This window comes from Nycticebus coucang, chromosome 19 (genome assembly GCF_027406575.1).
Source record: "Nycticebus coucang isolate mNycCou1 chromosome 19, mNycCou1.pri, whole genome shotgun sequence".
Classification (NCBI taxonomy): Eukaryota; Metazoa; Chordata; class Mammalia; order Primates; family Lorisidae; genus Nycticebus; species Nycticebus coucang.
The window spans coordinates 61,018,171-61,042,032 of record NC_069798.1 but is presented as its reverse complement, the minus strand read 5'-3'; the positions used below and the strand labels follow the sequence as shown (position 1 = coordinate 61,042,032).

At 39.6% G+C, this 23,862-nt stretch overlaps 1 protein-coding gene and 1 long non-coding RNA gene across 3 annotated transcripts in view; one reads left to right on the top strand and one right to left on the bottom strand.

The window, feature by feature from the left end:
• Positions 1–21,234, bottom strand: part of CDH7 (cadherin 7) — a 127,221-nt gene extending 105,987 nt beyond the window's left edge. Inside the window, exons 1-2 of one of the 2 annotated variants that reach the window (XM_053571914.1) lie at positions 20,759–21,234; positions 8,669–9,073 (exon numbers count right to left, since the gene is read on the bottom strand). In XM_053571914.1, coding sequence (XP_053427889.1) covers positions 8,669–9,073; positions 20,759–20,815 — 462 coding nt within the window. In that variant the 5' untranslated portion in view covers positions 20,816–21,234. Of the gene's footprint in view, positions 1–8,668; positions 9,074–19,973; positions 20,342–20,758 lie in introns of those variants that run through there. The other variant, XM_053571915.1, reaches the window with a different exon arrangement.
• Positions 21,235–21,313: 79 nt separating this feature from the next.
• The window catches only part of LOC128572019 (uncharacterized), a 29,121-nt gene continuing 26,572 nt past the window's right edge, over positions 21,314–23,862 (top strand). Inside the window, exon 1 of the long non-coding RNA XR_008376029.1 lies at positions 21,314–21,443. This is a non-coding gene — a long non-coding RNA (uncharacterized LOC128572019). The remainder of the gene's footprint in view (positions 21,444–23,862) is intronic.

The window sequence follows — 23,862 nt, the reverse complement described above, 5'->3', positions numbered from 1 at the left end:
TGGCAAGGTAGCTGTCTTGGCAGGAGACAAAGGTTTATTCACAGGCTGCCAGGGAGGGGCTGAAATGGTCCCTTCAGCCAGAAAGGCTGCTTGTTGGGTGGGGGGGACCTGAAATTCAAATTTAGCTGTTGGGGTGGGGCCTGCTCCTCTCCCTACTTCCTGCTCTGAAGTCTCCCTCTGGCACCTGTCAGCAGCAAGAGCTCAGATCAGCTGAGCTCCCCAAGGATTGCACTGCAGGCATGAAACTTCCCCACCCAGAATCCTGCCCAGGGCTGAGAGCATGGCCTCCCTGTCGGGAAGTGCGCCCCACACACGCACTGCTGCTGGGACCCACACTGTGTCCTCTTTTCAGTTCTTCCCATGCAGGCTCTCTTGACTCCCAAGGTTAGCTCGCAGCTCTCCCCTCTGTGCCTCGAGCAACGTGATTGAGTCCTGGGGGTATGGGATCAGGCAGCAGGCCTTCCCCAGGTCCCCAAAGATCAATCTCTGGCCACCAGGGAGAAGCATGCTGCACCCAAGTTGTCACTCAAACAGGTCTGATGTTCCCCCTGAGTCCGGTTGTGCCCCACTCTGATGGTGCAGCCAAGAGTACAGCACCAGGGAGGCTGGAGATCAGGGAGCTTGGATCATGGTCCACACTCCCATCAGTCCACTGCAGGGCTTACAGAGGAAGGTTTAAGCCCCTCTCCCTCTGGACGCCCTAGTGTGGTGGATGCACCAACAGAGGGAAAGCAGCCATTCCCGAGACCCCCAGCTCAATCTTCTCTCTTGGAAGCCTCCAGTGAGGAGGCACAAGGGGAGAAAAAGAGTCTGGATGGAGGAAAGCAGCACTCTGGTCATCTCTGTCTCCCTCTCTTCAGAAGGCAGCCTGCTCTGGGATCACACAGACCCCAGGATCCACTGGCTCCTGTGTTTCCTACAGTATAGGCCAGATTTGAGGAATGTTTGTATGAGAATGTGGCAGATGAAAACTGAGGGGCTGAAGCCCCCTGGTAAACATCAGTGCATGGTGGATGGAGAAGTGATATGGTCCCTGCCATCTCAGCATGGGTCTGCAATGATACAAAGTTCCTTCCTGAGGATGCTGGAAGCCTGGTGCCTTGTCCTCAAGAAGCTCCCAGTTCACAGGTCCAATGATTTGGGGGCTTGAGGATGAAAAGGCTCTCCAGCAATTCAGGAGGCCGCTGCCTGCCAGAGACGTGAGGGAGGGAGAGAAAACAGCTCCCCTATCCTTTCGGCAGGACTGCAAGCCTCTTAGGGGTTGACCTCAGCCGATTATCTTGCTCCTTGTTCTTTTCCCGTGTCTGCTGGCTCTATCTCCCTGAGAATTACACCCAAGGTTTGCTTAGTTGTTTTTTTCTTTTCCATCTATAACTTCTCCTTCTTTCTGACATGCTCTGGCAGCTGGTGTCTCTGGTCCACCATTTTCTCCATCACCATCTGTTTTGTTTATAATTATGATGACTGGCAGTTGAGGCCCAATGTTACAAGGTGAAATAGGGTGTTTTTTTGTATGTTTTATAAGGCATGTGAGGGCAAAACACTTATTTTTAATCTAGCTTAGTAAAAAGAAATCTTGAAATTCTGGACTATAAATGATAATATTACATAGCTGAGGAAAAGAAAAACCCAGAAAACAAAATCTACTTCCCTGACAAGTCCTCTATTGATGTGCTTTTGTGAAACACAATCAATTGCTGCATAAAATTATACACATATTATATATAAAACAGTATTATGGATATAAATCCGGTTGATGTTTCAGACTAACTCACCCCTTATTCTCAAAATAGACCATATACTGTATTGAATCATCCCCTGTACCCCACTTAACCCCGTGGTAGTAATAATTCCCATCTATAATGACAGCTCAGATAATTTTATGTCTCTTTCAAGATGATGGAACTTTAACACATTTTTTTTTTCAGAGAAGGAACCTGATAGACACTCCTAAGCCAAGTGACCAAATTTAATATCAATATGAATGAGTCTTATCAACTTCTTGAATCTGTGCCATGATGCAATGAGAATGGAAAACCATCACTTTTCTCTTATCCTTGCCAAAAAGATGTCTCCTGGAAAGTATCCATTAGGAAGAAACAGACCTAGATTGTAAGATATTCTACTCTATTACTAGTCAACAATGACAACAACAGACTAAAAAACTGTCCCAGACTGTAAAACAACATGCAGGACACGTGAAAGGTATGATATTAAATTGGTTCCTCCGGGGAAAAAGGACGTTGTAGGTGAAATTGGCAAAATCTCAATACAATCTGTTGATTAATAAACAGTATTACGACAATGTTGGTTTTCTGGTTTATATAATTGCTGTAGTTATGTAAGATATTAATATTTGGGCAGCTCAATTTGAGAATAGTACTTTGAAATTTATTTATAGGTTTGAAATTATTTCAAAATATGACATTTCAAAATTTTGCCAATTTGATCTCCACTTTATAGATAAGGAAATCAAAACTTTCTACAGACTTGTTGAAAATAATAAAAAATGACAACTAGGTTTTCTGCTTACTGATCTATTATATAAAGTTTCACCTAAAATACAGTTTTAAAAGACTCTGTCCTACTTTTTTAAAAGGTAAGTTTCTTTCTCTTTTTGCTTGGATTTTACCATTGTGTTTAAAAGATCTTAAATAGCCCTATGCCAGGTGTGTTTAGGCCAGCATTTGTTCATGAGTCTATGAGTTAGTTTGTCTGTTTTAACCCTCTCTACAAATGAGGTTTAGCTTTGGAATTTACTGCTTTCTATTACCATCTGGTTACCTGCTTAGCCTACTAACCAGACTATGAATTTTATAAGAGTCTATTTTTTAGCTCACCTGTCTCAGAGTTGGTATTTGATACATATTTGAAGAAGGACTGAGGGAAAAAAGAAGGGAGAAAACACCAAGGATAGGTATAACAACATGCAGGAAAAAAAAAAAGAATTATCTGGATACAAGGTTAACAATACTTGAACCAAGTAGTGTTTCTCTCTGGTACTCAACCTAGGGCAACCTAATAAATATAAACCGTGCAAAATGATGAGGGCAAATTTTTTCCCACTATAGTACTTGTCTATATATGCTCAACCAGCAAAAGCTCAGTGATGGTCCTGCCACATAACTAATTTTGTCATGCATCCTGGTGAGTCACGGAGGCTGCTGCAGGTTCTGTGACTGTATCAATGTGCAATGCATACAAAGCTTGTCTGTACAGTCATAGTGTGCTTTATATAGAAAGACCTAAATCATCATTTTAGGGCATATCTTGTCCTTTGCAATTAAACACTCAACATAAATACAACGTAAAAACACGAGTATAGAATGCATTTTATTCTTTATGTTTTTTGCCTCATCAAAGAGGCAGCAAGTCAAGGGAATATGAATACAAACAGATGTTAAGAACGACAGCTAAGAAGGGGGGAGATTGGGAGAGGGATGAAGGATAAATTCAGACAGCTAAGAAGGGGGGATTTTGGGAGAGGGATGAAGGATAAAATCCTACCTATCCCGTACGATATACACTATTCTGGTGATGGGTACACTGAAAGCCCTGACTTTAGTATGGTACAATTTATCCAGGTACAAAATACACCTGTACACCCTTAATCTTTTTTAATAAAAAGATAGTATTTTTAAATGATTTTGGTCAATATATATGAACAATCAGGAAATGCAGAACCTAATCTAGAGAATCTAGATTGGCCATAATAAGGTATGCAGCTGAAATTCTCCCACTTCCTCAAATTTTAGTTATGTAATTTTACCTTATAAAGGGCTTTGGTAATGACACATGTAACTATTTCTTAGCTAAGAGAACTTTGAAAGATACTGGCAATATTAAAATGATTTAATAGTGGGTTTCTGCATTTTAAGGCCGCAATCGGATATATTTTATTTTCACTACGGTAAAAATAAAACAATTAACAACTCTGAATTGTTGATTTTATGTGGAGAAATGGCATTTCATATCTTACAGTTACAATGGAGTATTATAGTTGCTAAAAATAACTTCCAGACAGTATTTCTTAGAATCTGAACTTATTTGCATCCCACAGAGCTGATCTATGCCCAAATTCCTTTTGAAACCACTGAGAGTGCCACACTTCTATCAGCAAACAAAGATAAAAACAAGAGCCTTTACACATTAACTCTGGTCATGAAGATATAAAAATGGGTTTTCTATACATTACCAGAAAAAAGAGTTTTTATTTTTCCAAGATTTGACCTGATTTAAGGCAAACTACATTTACAGAGGACACTTTTCCTGTTTTTGTTTTTTGTTGCTGTTGTTCACCTAAATCTATAAAATGTACATTTTATTATGCTGAATACACTCTTTCCTAAGTCATTAATAGTTGGGGTTCATTATTTTCTTTTTCTGTATCTAAAAAAATATTTCCCAATGAAGCAATCTAACTTGTTCAATTTTTTCAACACACCAATTTATAAGAAGAAAATTTATTTTCTGGAAGACTGAATGTATCTTTAGATATCAAGAGACGGAAAGTTATCTCTTAGTAAGAGATACTGTTGAAATGTAATTATATGCCTTGAAATTCACTAACACTTCCAAGTAAGCTTAAATTTAAAGCAAAGTGAATCCTTCAAACTGCATTTCTATGTATTTGATTTCTACTGGGATAAATTCTCCCTGAATGTGTAGGGAAGAAAGGAAAACAGCAAAAATGGCAAGAGTGATGTTAACAGCAGGGAAGCAGCTGCAGAGGAGGCAGGCAGCCCACCTTTCAGGGGGAGTAACGGCCTTCAGCACAGCGATCCGCTGGCAGCCCATTACGTAGGGAAGATGAAAAACACTTAATACCTGGAACGCAGACTGGGTAGTTTTGTAGACAGATTTTTTTGTCAGATGGCCAGGGGACATTAAGTGAGAAATGTTAAGGTGACAAAAAGGCTGGGTTGGAAAAGCGTAGGATGATGCAATGAAGTGGGTGGAAACCGTCACCTCTATGAGGGGCAAACAGCCTGGTGAGGGGTGATACAAAGTCAGAGAGGAAGTAAAGAAAAGCCTCTCCCTTCATGCCCCCCATATAAGGGCCAGTAAAAAGGCATGATGATAATTAAGAAATAGACTTAGGGAAAGATGTGCTATATTATTCTTTAAAACAGAAATCAGGGTAACGGCTAAACTACTTCCTTGAGTTTATACATTTAGGGTCAAAGCACATCGACTTGATTCACAAGAAAACAATGGAAAGTTGATGACAAAGTTTGCGTCATCAGAGTCGGACCCAGCACAGAAGTCTGTTGCCTGGGAAGTTTTTCAGTAGGTGCTCTAGAACAGCTCCCAGCCTCATGCACCAGACTGTTCTATCTCCTGTAGTCTTGGGTTATCACATGTGAGACAAACCTATTCATTAGCTCAAATAATAAGGTTGAAAGCCATATTGTGGCCTCATTATCCTCAATGTCTCAATGATCAAATTTTATTTTCAATTCAGTCATTTACCCGATCATTTTGGCTATAAGCCATTAATATGGACTCCAAATTTGAATGTCTAAAAAAATTCACAGACACAATTTCTCTAACATTTGAAGTTCCTTTGTTTAGGATTATATTTTTATCCCACTAATTATATGTCTACCATAGTTTAATCATCTGTAATGTAAAAAACTGCTGTATTTCTAAGCACATTAGGAAGACCATTTTTCTAATTAATTGGAATAAACATATACATTAGTAGACCATAAAATAATGCCTGCTTTCATCTGTGGAATCTTACATATAACTTTTGACACATCATACAATAGATTATCCATAACTCTGTTAATTCATAATTAATATGTAGTAAAGTAGAAAATAGAATATCCAGACTGATTGAATATATGTTCCAAATATTTTAATCTTCTTTATTCAGTAACAAATTTGACTTGAAGATATTATTGTTCTTGTTTTAGAAATGAGAAAACTAAAATGTAATGTTCGTCCACTTGCCCCTAAGTAGCAAGTGGCAGAGCCTGCAATAAAAATTATGTTATCTGACACACACAGTACTTATCCATTATCTGATCAAATTAAGTGATAAAATTTATTGAATTCATCATTTCTATTTTCCCAATTACCTAAATAGCTGAATTTTGTCTGGACAATTAAGAGTTTGGCCATCTAATTACTGTGGGTTAAATGTGCATCTGTGAAAAGTCCTGATAATGTTCTTCCTTTCCTTTTCTTGAGTATCTGGCTGGCTACTTCTACACATCTTCATCTATAATATTTAGTTTTCTCTGCCCTATAAACATCTCTGGTCACAGCCATCGATTCCTATATATACATAAAATACACCCCCACCCCCACACAGAGCCATGGTTTATACACCCACATGATCAACCTGAGCTAAGGTCACAGGTATTCCCATGTCGTGTTTACTCAGAGCACCAACCTGAAAAGAATCATTTCTTCATCCCCTAAATAAAATCTATAGTGCTCAGTTCTCTGTCTCCTACTTTTTAAAAAGAAAATGTAAGAATTTCTTTCTGTAAGAACTTGCATTTCTCTCTTCTCTCTAAGTCCTCTCTCTGCCCCAAATTATTTTACTGCCATTTCTCCAAGAGTTCAGTCAATTAAGGTGTTTTTTACACCATTTCCATTTTGCTATGAATGGCTGTATTGAACTCCCAGTAGAAAGCATGCCAAAGATAAACACAAGCTAACTTTTCTATCATATAAAATCGTTACACAACCTTCTCTGATGAATTCAAAGGCAAGTGCATATTTCTTATTAGCTGATCAAGAAACCACACAATTCCTCTTAGAAAAATAACAAGAGCATTGCCAAGTAACTTCTTATAAGTTTGGAATTTAATGGTGTAATATACGGATGGATATTTCAATAATTTTAAATGAACTTGTAGGGGTTATTTGTATATAAGCATGCTGAATTATTATGCAAAGGTTATAAAATGTTTAAAGGGTATTTGTGTTTCAAAATCTGTTTTTAAAATCCAAACTTTTCCCAGGCAAAACTATTTAAATCCAAATTAATATGAATATTTTTGCTTTTCAGAAAATTGTATATTGCCACAAAAATATTATTTCACCTAATTGATAACTGTTGACTCCAGATGTTAGTAGAATCTTTAGATTAGCTCATTAAAGAAAGGTTGATCAATTTGTTAAATGTCCTTTAAAAAAATGAATGAAATTCAGAGCTGGACTCTTCATCATTAACATTACATAATCACTATTCTTCCACTTTTTTTTTTTTTAACAAGAAAACAAGTAAAAAGAGAATGAGAGCGAAATTAGCTACATGTATAGTATATAGTATGCTGATACTGATAAAGTAGAATAGGCATAAAAATATGTATATGTACACAAAAATACTTGTGAATTTATATATGCTTTCCAGGGCAGGAAAATGCTATGATTGGGGGAGGGGAGGAATGAATCTACATTCCTTATCAACCTTTAACTTATTTAAATTATTTTGTTTATAGTACAGAACCAGACAGTATTTCTAAACTATAGAGACATTAAAAGGAAATAATAATAAAAATAATAAAGATTACCTTTATTTACATAGATACCCATCAACAAAAATAATTTGTGCCCTTACTTAAGGTAGGCTCAGATGAAAAAATGACCCATGGAAAAAATAGCTTCTATTATTCAAAAACTAAATAATAGATAAATTCATTAGTCGGCTGTGCTTCATTTTATCAGGAATAATAGAATCAAGAAATGACTAAAGTGAAGAGTAGAGATACACAGGCCTGGATTTCTTAGTAATACATCCTACTTAGAAAACCTTCACTATTTGAGAAATAGTGAATTGAGAAATTTAGAAGATCTTCACGAATATTTAAATAATTAGACTTTCAGCAGGCTAGAAACTTAGAACACGATATGAAAATGGCAGAGAAAAGGTCCCGCCTTCCTGAAGTATAATTCCCTTCACGAGGCCCTCCAATGAAAATCTCCTGCCCAAATATTTAAACAGAAGGAAGCTGTGAGGAAAAAAAAAAAAAAAAGAAAAGAAAAAAATATCCATCTGGCTAACACTTGGCCACCAAACAAATGCACCATAAACTGCCCATCATTTGTCTAATATCACTTCTAATTGACTTCTCCTCATGTTCACTTTTAATCCAAAGAAAATTTTACTAAGCAGCTTGTACAGAAAACCCATAAGGATTTACCAAAATGAGACCTGTAAGAAAGGTGGGTTTGAACTGCTCGTAATCTAGAGCCCTTAGGCTTAATAATTTCACTTTGCAGTTTTTATACTGCAAGTATCAGGCAAAGATACATAAGCATAGATGTTAATATGGCCATTATCTACACAGTATCCCACAAGAAGAGGCTAAAAAACCACTGGCTATAAAAGCCCAGTACTCTTTATTTATTAGTAGATATTCTTGTTCTAATTCTGTTGATGACAGTTGGACCAGTGTGTTGCTGTCATGGTAGCAAGCCCTACCCAGGTCCTGCTTTTAGAAATAAAGCGTCATTTCCTAAGTTATAGCTGCACTATACTGACCATACTGTTCTGTTCTGGTGACAACTTTGCCATGGCTAATGCCCAACACTTTCATAGGAAGGACACGTTGTGTTTTCCACCCCCGTAGTAAAAAATCAGCAATTTTCCAACCAAGCACCGTCATTGACAACAATCAGTTGCAACTTTGAAAGTCAAACGCCCTACCTTTCCTACATAGAGGGGGTCTGAACCCATGTATTCCTCCAGCACAAAGAACTGATTCCACACCCAGCTGCGCTTGGTCCGGGACCTCCCTGATTGGAAATAGGGCTTTGATCTGGACCTTGAGAGTTCTGCTTGACTCATCCCAGAAAAACACAGGAAAAGAGCGATTAGCTGCAGAAAATGGCAGAACTCCACTTTGCCCAACTTCATCTTTTTTTTTCTTTCTTTTTCCTGTGTAAGAAAAAAACCTTGACAAGAGAAAAGGCACAGTTCCAGTTGGCTTAGTCGCTTTTGCCTCCGGCAGGGTGTCAGCTGGGAGTCCAGAGATAATAATCTGTAGAGTGTTGGACTGGAAGAGGTCACCACTGCTGAACAGCCTTCGCCAAAGAATGGTGCAATCGGTACCTATGAGAACAAAGAGAGGGGCTAGTGTCAGAAGCCATAACACATGATAACAAATAGCTTTCATTTGCTAACTTAATATTGATTTGCTAAAGATATCCTTTGCATAATCATTAAAATATTAGTTGTACACTTAGAAAATTATAATAATCATTGCCATATTTATAAATTACATACAAGCTGCTGATGCAGAATTACCCTCATTCGTAACACAACCTGAAAATATCATGTTGCTTCTAGGGCATTTTATTCGAGCATATGGTTTACTTTATACAAGTGTAGCAGCATCACTTTAAAAAGCATTTTAATATTAGCCTTTATTTTTTTTTCTTTTATAGTACAGTCATTTTCATTCATTGGTATTAGAATGGGAAAGCAAAGCAACTGCAAAGCAGGGATTTAAGCAAATGGGGAGGACATATGCTGGTCTAAATCTTTTCTGTGAAACTGTAAAGAGAAATGAAGAAGTATGAGGTGACTCAAAACGGGTTGATTGATTCTGAGTCACAGAGCACCAGCTGTTTTGATATGTTCTGATCTGATTGGGATCATCTGAAAAGCTCAGTAACTTCTTTTTTCTGCCGTCAAACTTCTTGGCATGTGCGCTGTGTAGCGTGCGTGGTTATGCTATTGCATGGCAATTATTTGAGTTTCTATAAATATTTATTGAACACCTCGCAGATGATTTGTGCATAGTAGGGCATCTCTCCATAAACACTTACAGAACTGAATTATATTAGTCCAGAAAGGAGTGAGAAAGCTCAACTATATTTGTGAGCCCCATGGAGTGTTGGCATGCACTCAGGAGGTGATTTAACAGTGGCATAGAGAAAAACCTTTTAACCTAATGTCTATTTATTTCATTTACAGAACTCTTACTATGCAAGAGATATAAAATAAGTTACACACAAACTTTCAAATACATCCTGAAACACAGAGGAATGAGAATTTACGACCAAATGCTCACTTAAATCACTACTTGGTTGCACTTTGGTTTATGAATTCATTTTACATCCTATCTATAAATCAACAATGGAATGATAAAGGACAAACATTATCATTTGTTTATTCTTGTCATTTTTGAAGGAGAGGTGAAAAATACAGTTTTTGAGAACATGAAACAAACAGATATCTCCCTGTTAAAGCAGAAAATATCTTTATAAGGTTTTCCATCTTTCTATATGTCTCTTCTGTAAAAGAAATATCTGTTTTTCCATAGAAAAATATTTCTATTGAAAAAAAATCTACGTAGTAAAATAAATATGTAAGAAAATATATACATGCATATAAATTTACTATATATGTTAAATATTCCACACGACTGTAGGAAACGTGTTTCATTGACTTTGAGCTCTATTAAAATAGACATATACATATTAAATAACTCCATAAGGTTCTATTATTTCAGAAGGCACTTAAGCATGATCCAATATTTAACTATCCATTGTGTGCTGAAACCAACCAGAATGTTCCTGGTACTAGAGCACATTAACTGTAGTCTGTGTTGGGAACACAATCTCTCCAGATCCAGAGCTCTCACCAATGATCAAAAGTGAACTACTCCATGTAGAAACCACCCTAGAGGGCTAGTTGTTCTAAACTTACAATTAAAAAGCACAAGTAACGTGGAGTCACCTTGATGTTCTAATGTAGGACCCTCAGTCACATTGGAAGGTCCTTGTGGGGAGTTCCAATCAACCCAACATGAGCAGCTACCTGGACTCAAAGAACCCAGGAAATGAGGCTTTAGCACAGATTTGTCAAATGGAGAGACAATAATCAAGAGAAGTGGCTTTAGTAGGCTTTGCTGTTAGCCTGGAAAGGAGCAAGGTCACAAAGCTTTCTTTATCTGTGGCAAACCACGTTCCTGGGGCTGGGGAGAGCTGGTTTAGTGTTGTGGCTACCGGAATGAGACCCGCGTGTAAAATCCCTAGCCAAATAACAGCTACACCTTCTCCTAAAGAATGAATTACCTCTTAAATTAAAATAGTAACATAAATATTTTGGACCCTAACATTTTCTTTAAATGTTATAAAGCAAAATTATATTAGGCTACTTAATGAATTTTATTTCATTTCATTTCATTTTGAGACAGAATGTTGTTCTGCCCCCTGGGTAGAGTGTCATGGTGTCATAGCTTACAGCAACCTCAAACTCTTGGGCTCAAGTGATCTTCTTGCCTTAGTCTCCCAAGTAGCTAGGACTACAAGTGCCTGCAAAAATGCCTGGCTAGTTTCTCTATTTTTAGTAGAGCCAGGGTCTCACTCTTTCACAGGCTGGTCTCAAACTCCTGAGCTTAGGCAATCCACCAATCGTGGCCTCCCAGAGGGCTAAGATTACAGGTGTGAGCCACTGTGTCTGGCCTAATTGATAAATTAAATGGACTTGTTAACAATGTTTCAGGGTGGAAATGAATCCAACTTCTAAAAACTAAATAGAAAATAAGCTTTTGGGAACTGAAAATTTGGGGAGCTTCATACCAATTATACACTGGTGAAGACTGTGGGTGTCTGCATCCAACAAAGATTCAAATCCTGGGTCTGCCATATTCTAGCCATGTAATAATAGTGAGTAAGTTAAATTCTAAGAACTTAAGTTCCAAAAATGAAGTTTCAAGCCTCTCACCTATAAAACAAAAATGACAATAATAGCATCTACTTCATGGAATTAAATGAACAAATCATGAAATGTTAACAGCAGTGTCTCACACATCTAGGAGCAATAAAAATAGCTGTTGAAATTTTAGGCAAAACTTGTTATGTTAAAATTGAGGTTAGTTTGTGAAAATGATGTCAGTTTTCATTCTAATGTGAGCCATAGTCAAATATTTTAGACAACTGTTAAGCTAAAGGAAACATTCTTGATAGTTGAAATTGGTGCCAGAGAAATATATGGTCATGACTCAAAAAACTCTAGATGAACACACACAAAGGGGCCATTTGTTTAAAGAAAAAAATATATAATTGCTTTTTTCCTAAAGGCAAGCCCTCTAGAAGCTTATATGAATTAAATACTAGGATCAGGATTAGAGAAATTTATGTAAGTTCACTACGGAGCTCACTTATGAGGCGTGAAAGGAACCTCATTGATACCAGGGATAAGATCCCTGGACTCCTGCTCTTACAACCTCCACCACTTGCTTCAGAATCTTGGCTGTCTCTGGAAGTTTATTTTCTACATGTGCAAAATAAGAAGCTGAACCAAATTATCTTATAAAGTCTGTGTCCGCCCCCCTTCTTATTTTTCTGCTTTTGACAATGATATACAATTGATTTTGTTAGCTGTGTATTGTTAATGATTAAAAATGAAAGGTAGAGAAATTAATGAAAGCTATAAGAATGTAATGGAAGCATTTGGTCTGTTTAGGAAATGCAGTATGCTCTTTAACAAGAGCTGTTGAATTTTCTCTTCTTGCCTCTTTAAGCTCATTTCTTGTACAGTAAGACTGTGCCCTTATCAAATTAGCTAAGAGAACATATAAAAGAAGTTAGTTGACGCATATGAAATGGGTGACGGTACAGTCATTGAGATAATATTTATGAAGGGAAGATACCTTGTAAGTGTGTACTATTGGATTTAAATCAAGAGTTTTAAAAGCAGCTAGTATTGAAATATATGTTGATGAATAGAAATAGCTACCCTATATTTGTCTTTAGGATCTAAAACAGAAGTAGGCACATAATTGACAAGTGGAAACTATTTACAGAAGGTCTGTTTTCATTATAAACAAAATCATTTTTTATGAAGAAAATTAATAGTACAGTAAGTCAATATACCAGGTGTATGAATCACAGTCATGGTGATGCCATTCTATTTCTCTGCAGTATCTGAAGTATTTGCCAGGCTCTCCAGCCAAATTTTCCTTACCTTGCTCCAAGGTCTGTAAGAGTATACAAGAATACTTTAACTGGCTTTGGGTACATATTGGAGGATGAAATTCTCTTGTATGAGGGTGATAAATGCCACTGTCATACCCTTTCTGGAGTGCACCTGGGAAACCAGAAAATGGTATCTAGACTTATGATCAAAAGTGAGGAAGTTTCATACTTTGTTCATCAATATTTTCAGTAGTAATCAATGCTGTCAGGAATATATTCCTGATGTAGCAAGGCAAAAGCTGTCGGTCACAGGTCAGATCCCCTTAAGTCTTCCCTAAATCCCTGCCTTCCTTTTCAATCAGATCTCTTTCAACTTTAAGCCAGTATAACAGATCAACCTGATTCTGGAGTTGGGCTATCATGAAAGAAATAAGACCTCTGAAGAATTCTGAAAAACTTCAGTTCTTTGTCTGTGGTTGTCAAACAGAAGTAACCAAAACTTGAACTAGAGATTTTCTCATATACTGTCCAACTTACTCCCCAAACAAGCCTTTTATCTTCTCATAAATGTCAACACTTTCGGGCGGCGCCTGTGACTCAGTGAGTAGGGCGCCGGCCCCATATGCTGAGGGTGGTGGGTTCAAACCCAGCCCCGGCCAAACTGCAACAAAAAAATAGCTGGGGGTTGTGGCCAGCTACTCGGGAGGCTGAGGCAGGAGAATCGCGTAAGCCCAGGAGTTGGAGGTTGCTGTGAGCTGTGTGATGCCACGGCACTCTACTGAGGGCCATAAAGTGAGACTCTGTCTCTACAAAAAAAAAAAAGGTACTACAGTAACTTGTTTTTAATTTAAATGAACATGAGCACTGCACCAATTACAATGGTTGATTTTACACGATGGATTAAGTATGACCTCACACATCTGTGTCCCAAAGCAAAAAACACTGCATCCCTCCTTAGGGGATTGGCGTCTTCTCCCTTTCCTCTGCCTTCTGCATCTAAGATTCACATACAGGATTTAACAGAGTCCGGCGGAGACCTTGGCTCCCATGCTATATGTGTATGTGGTGTCCTGCCATTGTGGAAAAGCTTACAAGAGTGACTCCTTGGGGCTTTGGACCTCTGACCTCTTGACGATTATTAGTTCAGGAAAAATGCAAGAAAAAAAGATGTATTGGAACAGTTAAGGGAGATAACCGTTGACACAGATCTGTGTCAACTTCTGGACAGTTACAAATGTGGAGCGTTATGACTCTGAGCAGAAAAACAAAAGGAGTAGTTTACACCAGGAGAAAACTGAGCAGGGGCAATCACTGATGCTGGAGAGGGAAGTTGGGATGGCTACTGGACTAATCAATAACTGAAATAAAAAATTACCTGAGGAAGATCTAAAATGTTTGTTTGCAGTGGCGGTGACAAAAAAAAATAAATAAATAAAATGTTTGTTTGCTCTGCTATCTTAGTCAACCTTTCTCCATCGTGAAAATACATGAAAATCACAAGTAGACCCGTGATTAGAACAATAGACTTAAATACAGAAATTCTATTCGTACAGAATACAAAATAGAGTCTTGAAAAGGAGATTTGAAATGAACTGATGCAAAAAGAAAAACGAAAGGAGGGCGTCAGAATCCCTCAAGCAGTGTTTACTAAATCAACATCGGGTACTGGAAACGAAATCACTTCAGCATGCTACCATCTCACTACTGGGTCTCAACTATTTTTTTTTTTTTTTCAGCTAAGTAGCAAAGTATTAGTTTCAAGGAGATTGTTTATTATTCATTGAACTTTAACACCTGATGGTATTTGACCAAAACAGATTTATTCTTATAAAATTGTCTCCACTGGGCATCTCTGGGAAACCACTTTAAACAGATCAAGTGACTATCTTACTCTTAATCAAATGCTTTGTTCATACTTAAAAACAATGACCAGAGGCCCCAAATATCAAGTTGGTGTATAGTATTGTTATGCATTAACATGTCAACTGTTAATCAGCAAAAGTAGTAAATCTTCCAGAATCTGCTGCATCTGAACTGAAGTCACATGCTAACAACGTGACAAGTGCATGTCATATTCAGCCACACATTAGCCAATAACCACAGGTGCACTTTTAAAAATGTCTAATTGCTGATTTGTGACATATGCTGGACTACCGTTTCAAAATGTGCACAGTGCTATATGTGCTTTCTACAAATAACTTGTGCTATAATATATGACTATCAATTACATTAAAAGGAAATATATTACTACGACTTTTGGCTTTGTTTCACTTGTTAAACTAGAATATGTGTGTGTGTGTGTTTTGCAGTCCAATGTACATAATCCCTGGCTTATCATGATAAAGGACCTTCTACAATACCACCCAAACTTGTCTCAAGTCTAGGCCAAGAGAAGCTGCTCATGCTTTCCACTGTTTAGAGTCCACATCAAATCTTCCGAAATCTCAAACAGGCCCTCTAAAACTGTTTTGAAGAATTTGCGTATTATATGTACACACAGTGCATTATCAATGGTAATATTCATTTATAGAAGTTATGCTTCTATTTGAAAAATAAGTATAGTTCACAATTAGGTAGAGCATGATAGACCAATAGTAAGTCCAATAATTTGCATTTACTAGGAAACATTTGTAGGTATGACATTTGAGGACAGTCAGGGTACTTCGTGAATTAACCCACAAGAATAAAAAAAGTCCAGAGTGGTTGACTCCGGAATATAACTGAGAGTTCCTGCTATGTTTTTTTTTTTTGGCCGGGGCTGGGTTTGAACCCACCACCTCTGGCATATGGGACCGGTGCCCTACTCCTTGAGCCACAGGCGCCACCCATAGTTCCTGCTATGTTTGTTGGCTGTTCTATAAAACATAACAATACAAGAAATCATAGTTGTAACAATAACAATAAAAAGAAAGAGAAATCTCATTGGTCCATTGGGGGAAACCATCTATGATTATTTTAATAAAGTTGAAGTACATTTTGACAAGCACTGTATGTTAATGAATCTTTAGGAAGGTGAACAATACAAATGTTTATAGAAGGAAATGACACCACTCCACAGCAATGAGCAGAGGGTTCAATCAAAAATATTACCATGACTTTAAGATAAACCTTCTATTTGCTAGCCTTGGAAAAGAATTTCGTTCTTTTTTGGAACTTCCTTGGGCATCGAACAGTTTTGTTTGAATTCATCAAAGAGGCTACCTCCTGATGCATTTAATGTCTTCTTTGAAAACCTTCCTTTGACCTTGCTTCCCAGGACAGCTGCCACCTGTTACCACCGACGTCCTTCCTGTGATTTATCTCTGCCCACAAAGTTAGAGGCATCTGACTCATTACTACTTCTACTCATTTTTGATGCAGAATCACTTATTACACATTTGATAATACAAAAGGAGAGAACAATATACTCGAATCCCCTCCATTCACGAAGGACCAAATGTTGGAACCCAACACGAGGCATAAAATACTCCAGTAGAAGGTGTGTTTTGAGAATTGCAGTCCCATTTTATTTCCAACTGTGAAACAATATTACAGGCCAAGATAGTGAGAGCAACGTCCATGAGAAAGACAAGGAGGATGTCACTTCAATACTGAAGAATATAACAGTTTGGTTCTCACGAGGGTTCATGTTAGAGGAGGATCAAAAGAAATCCTCAAACTCTATGGTGCCTTATGGTTGAAGATTTCTGACGTGAGGGAACTACTGACCAGTAACATTATTTGAAGCAGAACAGACGACGTTAGAGAAGACAATGAGCCCAATCTTTCTTTACCCAGAGCAAAAATGATTATCTTCATTATTCCAGTGAAATGCCCAAGGTCACACAACTAGTTATTGATAAAATTGAGCATTCTTGGATCCAATGAGCATTTTAAAGTGTTTGCTAAAAGTTTCTCATATTGTTAATAAGTCTCTACTTGCTGTGTGATCTTTGGAATTTATTATATTTTTCAAAAGCCGAGGAAAGTTGATTTAATTGAACTCAATTTTTATATGAGCACGAGTTTAATTTTCAAAGTGGTAGATCATCACCATTACCATTCAGGAGGACAGGGAATTCAGAGTAAAAAGAAAAAGTGGAGAAAATCTATTTTCTAAGGTTGTTTCTGTGTTGCCAAAAATGAAGGGTGAGCAATATCTAAATTTAAAATTGCCCCCATCCTTCTAAACTACCCTGGAATCAAACAAGCAAACAAAAAAACCTTCCGACTACATTATGACACTAAGTATTTAACTATTTATGCCAAAATTTGAATAACAACCCATTGAATGTTTTAGAATTCGAGAAACTATCTTAGGATATAAAAAATGTATATACATATGGGGCCATTTTATTTGGCAAAATAATTGCTATTCCACTTGCACCCTTTTGGCTGGTGCTATAAATACTATCTTGTGAGATGACCGTCTGCTCTTAATATTCTCATTATAATAATTCTATATTTAATTTTTCCACTTTCAGCTTCTAGAATAGAAATATGCTTGAATATACAATGTTGCATCTGTATACATTTAAAGTTTAACAGGCCAGTCAAACAAATTTAAGACTGATGAACAAGATTTGTACTTAAAAGCTGTAATATTTTACATTTTAATTAGTGAGGCTGGGGACTGTCTGTGATATGTGACTTCTCATGTAAAAAACTGTCATCAAATCCATTAGCACCCTGTGCTAGATAACATTACAACCACAGACCACAACCTCCCACTGTTAACTGGCCTGAATATACAGGCAGGGGCGCTGGAAATGAATCACAGAGCCTGTAGTGTGCATCTGGTTATCAGACATGGAAAGAAACTTCTCCAAGTGGATTATAGAGTCAATTTCAACTAAGCACAACCTCTGTCATGAGTGAAAGGAACGACAGAAAAAGAGAGAACAATAGTTCACATGAACACAAAGAAGCCAATTTAAAATCAACAGTAAACAAAGCACAGCCCTTCCGAATTACTTAGGTAATAACAAAATTGTAAAATTATGTTTAAATGGCGATGTTTCTGTATACTTCATTCTTACCAGAAATCTTAACTTCATCTACTTATATTTTTAATTTACCCTGGTATTCACCTTGTGCCAGGTATGATTTATGTGACTTCAGTAAAAGTCATTATGTTCCAATAAACACTTGGGAAAATAGCAGAAAAGGAATTCTATCAGAAAGAAAATCTACACTAGCATCTGAAATGGATATAAGGACAGATGTCTGCATATGCATTCGCACTGGTAGTTTTTTTCTGTGAGACTTGCAGAACGACAGGGGGAAGTGTTTGCAGGGGAGTCTTTCTGCAGAACCAGCCAGTCCCCAGAGGAGGCGCTCCTGCATCGCTGTTACAGCAACTTCCGCTCTTCCTGTCAGAGGCTGGGGAGACGGTCACACGCAGGACTCTGATCACGTGTCCCCTTTCCTTGTCCTCAGCTCCCCTTTATCACCCCACCAAGTCGCATCTGATTCCCTCATCCAAGGAAGGAAAAGCTTCCATCTCAGTCCTTTGGCAATCAACTAACGCATGTTAGTTATTTTAGAAGTTCCTGAAACTCCCAATTTAAGCTTAGGCTTCGAAGCCTACCAGTCAAGCAAAAGACAATTTTTTTTTTTTTTGTCTGTGAGAGAACCGTGATGTGATACAAGCTATCAAAGCAATAAAGGTAAAACCTTATAAAATCCAGGAAGATTGGCATCACACAGCAATAAATATTCAGAGCACAGACCATTGAGGCATTAAGTTCTTTATAATTTCTGAAAAATGTGACAAAGAAAAGTATTCAGCTAGAGATAAAATTGTATTGACTTCCTCATATAAGTATGCATTCTGAGAAGTTTATATCAGCTTTGCCATCAAAACGACGAAAATGCTGAGTACGAGACGGACCAGCAAAGAAATCCTGCCTGAAAAGAGACCATCATTTGATTTTTAGACCAAGGAAGGCTGGACAGTGGCCAACTCCCTGTGCTCTCCACTCTCTCTTCTTGTCTTCATTGGACACTAAAACTTAGAGTCAATTCAAGGGTAAACAGGAGTAATATAGGCGCCTTACAATTATCCTTTTCTACAAAAGGGAAAGCTCTGTGCTATTAAATCATTAAAAGCAGACTTAAGAAGAGTTGTGAGTCTGTCAACCGATTGTTAACACAATCCTAATGACCTCTTTCAGCCCTTAATTACAATAATATCTCACGTTGTAAGTGCACAATGCCCTTTTATTAAAGCTGCAAACCTTAATAGCTTTTAGCAGGCTTATGGTCTGCACTACTGATTATTATTTTCTTTAGTTTTTTTCTTTCCACAGACAACTTTCAGCTAGCTTTCCCAGATGAGACTATTAACGTTGGAGGCCGCCTAATTGTCCCTGCCACACCACTCCACATTAAACAGTAACGTACAAATGACATTTCCACAAAGTTGCCAGTTTGACTACCTGCCTCAATTCTTCTGCCTTTTAATTATACTGTTCCAAATAGCCCTAAAAATAAAGAAAATAATTCTTAGTGCATTTCCTCTTTACATACAGTAGCAAGAAAAAAGCTTGGGTAAACCGAATTCTAATTAGTTCTTTAGGAAAGAAGTAATTCTTGGGGAGGTACCAAAAGTTTCTAATGTAATTACGCTTTACCTTCTTTTCTCCCCTAATAATTTGTCTTTGTGCAGATACTCTGAAAACTATCTGGATGTTTCTATGCATGTGTCTATCCAAACTTTCCTTTTTTAAAAAAGGCTGCTATACTTCTCCAAAACTCCTCAGATACACATATTTCGGTGTTGTTAATCTGATTTTTAAAATAAGTGCTTGCACTTAGCAAAGGCCATGTATTAACAAGGAACATTTTACTGTTTATCTGCTTCTATGTGGAAAGTGATCTGAACACCTGTCTGGTTATAGAAATTATGGAGGGCAACTCTGTCTTAAAGGTCTTTCACTTAATAAATTATCTAATAAAGACACCATATTTCTTGCAAAACAAAAAAACTGAAGTCTATTCATAGTGCAATTTGCGTATTTCCAGAGTCCTGAGATTCCCCCGTCCTTGGCGGTGTCACACCAGCCCCAGGGGCAGGTGAACTCACCACACCAATCTTTACTCACCTGAGCTCTGACAGCTAAGAAATCCGTAGGGCTAACGATCTAAAACGTGAACTGGTACCAAGTGATAGGTCGTTTCTCATTAATCCACATTGAAAGCCTGTGTACCGGCAACTAGCCGTGTACCATGTGCACCCACCAAGAAGCCTTCAGGGAAGCAGGGCGCCCCTTTCTCAGCGTACTCCTGGGGTACAGCCAGTCGGCGGGGAAGGAGGACGCAGACGCGCCATAGCGGCAGAATACTAATGACAGGGAAAGCAGAGCACCTTTGGGTGAGTTCCACCTTCACGAAAGGTAAAAGGTGTCTAGCGCGGATAGCTCAAAGGACTCCGGCACACTGCGACACACGGCCCCTTCTAACCTCAGCCCTCCGCAGAACCCGGAGCCACAGCCGGCGTGGACTCGGGCCCCAGCAGTCCGAGGTCAGGGCGGGGGCCCGCGCGCGTCCCTCTGTGAGGAGAGCGGTCCCTACTGCCGGTGTTAACCGCTGCGTCTGGCGAGTGCTGGGATTCGCTCTCACACTGAACTACTTCTCGTGTCGCACCTGCTGTCTGTCAGCACCGGTTTTCCGGGCCGCGCGCTCTCGGCTCCGTCGCACGCCTGTCCTGCCTCGCAGAGCAACGTCTCACGGCAACACGCAGTAACTTGGGAACGCCAAGGGAAACTCCACAAGGATACCCCCGCCCGCTTTCCGCTCACTGATTAGTTCTGCTTCCAAGTGCGCACAGCAAGGGCGCGCGTCTGCCCTGCAGCGCCTTCCCCAGCCCCAAGCAGGCAGTCGCACTCACCTGGGGCCTCGATGCCCTCCCAGTGGCGCGTGACGCCAGGGATCCGGGCGCTTGCATCCGAAAGGACGTGCGCTCGACTGCCGGGCGCCCGCGGGCGCTCCGGGACCCAGTGCGCGCAGCTCGGCGCGCGGGGCGGACTGAGGCACCTGCTCGGCGCCCGCTGGGGCCCGCCCGGCGCGGGCTCTCCCTCCAATCACAGCCCACTCCGCGGTGCGCGGGGGCCCTTCCCCGGCCTCCGGCTCCCGGGCTGGCTGCCGGTGCCGGCGGCGAGGGGCCCCTCCGACTCGCCCGAGAGGCGGACACCAGGTCCGGAGCCAGCGGGAGCGCGCGTCCGGCGAGAGGGCGAGCGAGGACCAGAAGAAGAGAACGCGCCAGGGACCCGGAACTCAGACCGAGTGGAAGAGGGTGATCTAGGTGCGCTGCGGGCGGCCGCGGTCAGCTCCGTCCGAGGCCGGCTCTGGGAGCCGCCGAGACTTCTGAACCTCTAGGAGATCCAGTGAGAGCGACTGGGAAAGGACGAGGAGAGGGAGCCGCTCGGCCGCCAGGCGCGCACACCCGCGCGCGCACACACGCGCACCCTCCTCCACCTCCCTCCTGACAGATCCGCACAGATGGATTCCTTCGCTGGAAAATAAAGAAGAGGGTTGAAAGAGGAGGGGCCGCGGCCGGTCCGTCTCCACTCGAGGTATTTGCATTTGAAAGCTGGAGGAGAGTTGGGAGAGTTTTCCAAGCTCCCTTCCCCCGACCCCCACCCCCTTAGCCTGTCTGGAAGCCGTGATCAATTGAGCTCCTGAGGCAGGAAGCCGAAGTCATAAAACTAATCAGAACTTACAGTTTTCTTGCTTGATAGTTTTGCCCTTTCAATCTCCTCAGACTGCCCTAGCTCTACTTTCTTTACTGGCAGAAAATTTCCTCCCCTGCTGGTCTCTCGAATGCAAAACTTCTGAGCTGTGTGATTTAGGAAGGGGACGGAGGACCCTTGCGGGGTGGGGGAGGAAGGAAAGGTGTGTGGTTTTTCATTTGGAGCGCTGCGCCCGGCTGAGTCGAGCGCGCGTTGCTTCCCTCTGCTCTGGTGCCTGATTTAACCTGATGACTCCATGTTCACAGGGTGAGGAGGAGGTGTAGCTCTTTCCCAAGTATTAAATTCCAGATACAATCCCACGCTTACTTCACGTTGCTTCATTTTTAAAGTTGTATCTCCAACACAGAATCTGCCCATTTCCAGGGCTGCTTTGGAGGGCCGTTTCATGGTCCCTTTTCACTCAGCTCTCAGTGAGTGAAGCTCAAGATACTTAGAACAGAACCGTCTTATCTCTTCTTAAATATAACCTTGGGTTTCTCTAGTCCGCACTCCACTGCCAGGGGGTGGGTATCATTCTCCAGGCGCCCAGACTTTCAACCTTGGCTTCATCTTTGAGTTCTTTGAAATGTTTTCCTGTGTTAAAAATCCTCAATTATTCTGGCTCCTATGATAGAATCTGGAATTTTACAGTTTTTTTCCTAGTCACATTATTTTTTTCTTGTTTTGTCTAACGTGCTGGTTTCTGGGATGGGACCTTTTCTTTTCATCATTCTAGTCTAAAAGCTTCAGGAGGGCAGACTTTGGAATTTAGTATCACCAAGACACAACATATGTTTGGCCCCATAATAAATACGTTTTTAATAAAGAAGTGAATGTTTGTGGGGGGCCCATCCAGCATGTAACAATTCTGAGCCTAAGAGACTGTATGTAAGCTGTTTATGGATTGCTTGGGTCATACATCTGTGGGTGATATGCTGATTGGGATCAGGCACTGCCCCCATATTCATCTCTGAGCTGGGTTTAATCAAAGGACATCACATAAGGGAAAAAATATTAGGAGACCTTATAAAAAAGATATTTCAGTGATGCTTCTCCTCAAGTTCTCCACAATTTCTTTTCTTTTTTTTTGTGCCTCCACATAAACATTGATGGAAAATGTAGGCTTTCATCCTGAATCAGATGTTTCCATTCTGCCCACCTTCCTTTTTGAAAACTTTCTTAAACTATAACCTTTGCACAGATTTCAAAAGGGGTCAAGTGCATCTAGTTAACCAAAATACTAGTCCTGGTTCTCACACTAATGGCCCTTAGTGTGATCTAGGTTCTTCTTGACCAAAAGGTGCAATCTAGAGTGAAAAAGTGAGAACTGGAAATAATGCATACAGTCACTGCGGGACCCTCCCTTAACTAGGGAGGTTTGGGGATGGTCTCTCGCTAGGAGATGGCACTTAAGTTGAGATATAATGATGGGGATGAGTCAACTCCACGAAGATCTGAGGGAGAAATGATGTAGACAAAATAAACAAGGGAAGGGTCTGCAGGAGGAAAAGGTTGGATGTGTGTGAGAAAGAAGGACTTACTGCCCAAGGTCAGAATAGCAGTAAATTATGCTGTAGTCATAGGCCTGGACTAGATTGTGCAGAGAGTTCTAGCCCCTAAAAGATGCTTGCATTTCATTCTTAATTGGATGCTCAACATTAGGAATATGAAATAAAAGACCTGTTCTGCAGGTTTAAATTCTGGTCAAGTTTAGAATCAAGACATGTTTTACTAGGTTCTATCTCCTCTCCTTTTCTGACCCCACAACTTCTGCTTTCAGTAGAAAACTTATTTTTCTGAAAAACAAAAATAAAATATTAGTATACTAGGTGCTGACAATGGTTTAACCATCCATGAAGTACAAATATAAGACCTTCACACCATATGCTTAATTATAAAATTTTATATTTTCTTATAAATTTCAAATGTATGTTGTAATATTTCTATTTTTACATATCAATCTTTTTTACATCTGCTCAGTTGAAGCTTTATTTTTATTTTATTTATTTATTTATTTATTTTTGCAGTTTTTGGCCAGGGCTGGGTTCGAACCTGCCAGTATATGGGGCCGGTGCCATACTCCTTTGAGCCACAGGCACCCCCTGAAGGTTTTATTTTTTTAGTAATGTGTAGACGATTATCTGATAGCTCTCCCCCCTCTTTTGCCCTTAATTAAGAAGTCCTCTTTTCAATTTATTTTTGCTTTCTTCATTAAATTGATAAACATCACCTATAACATTCTGTCTGTGTGAAAAGTATCTTC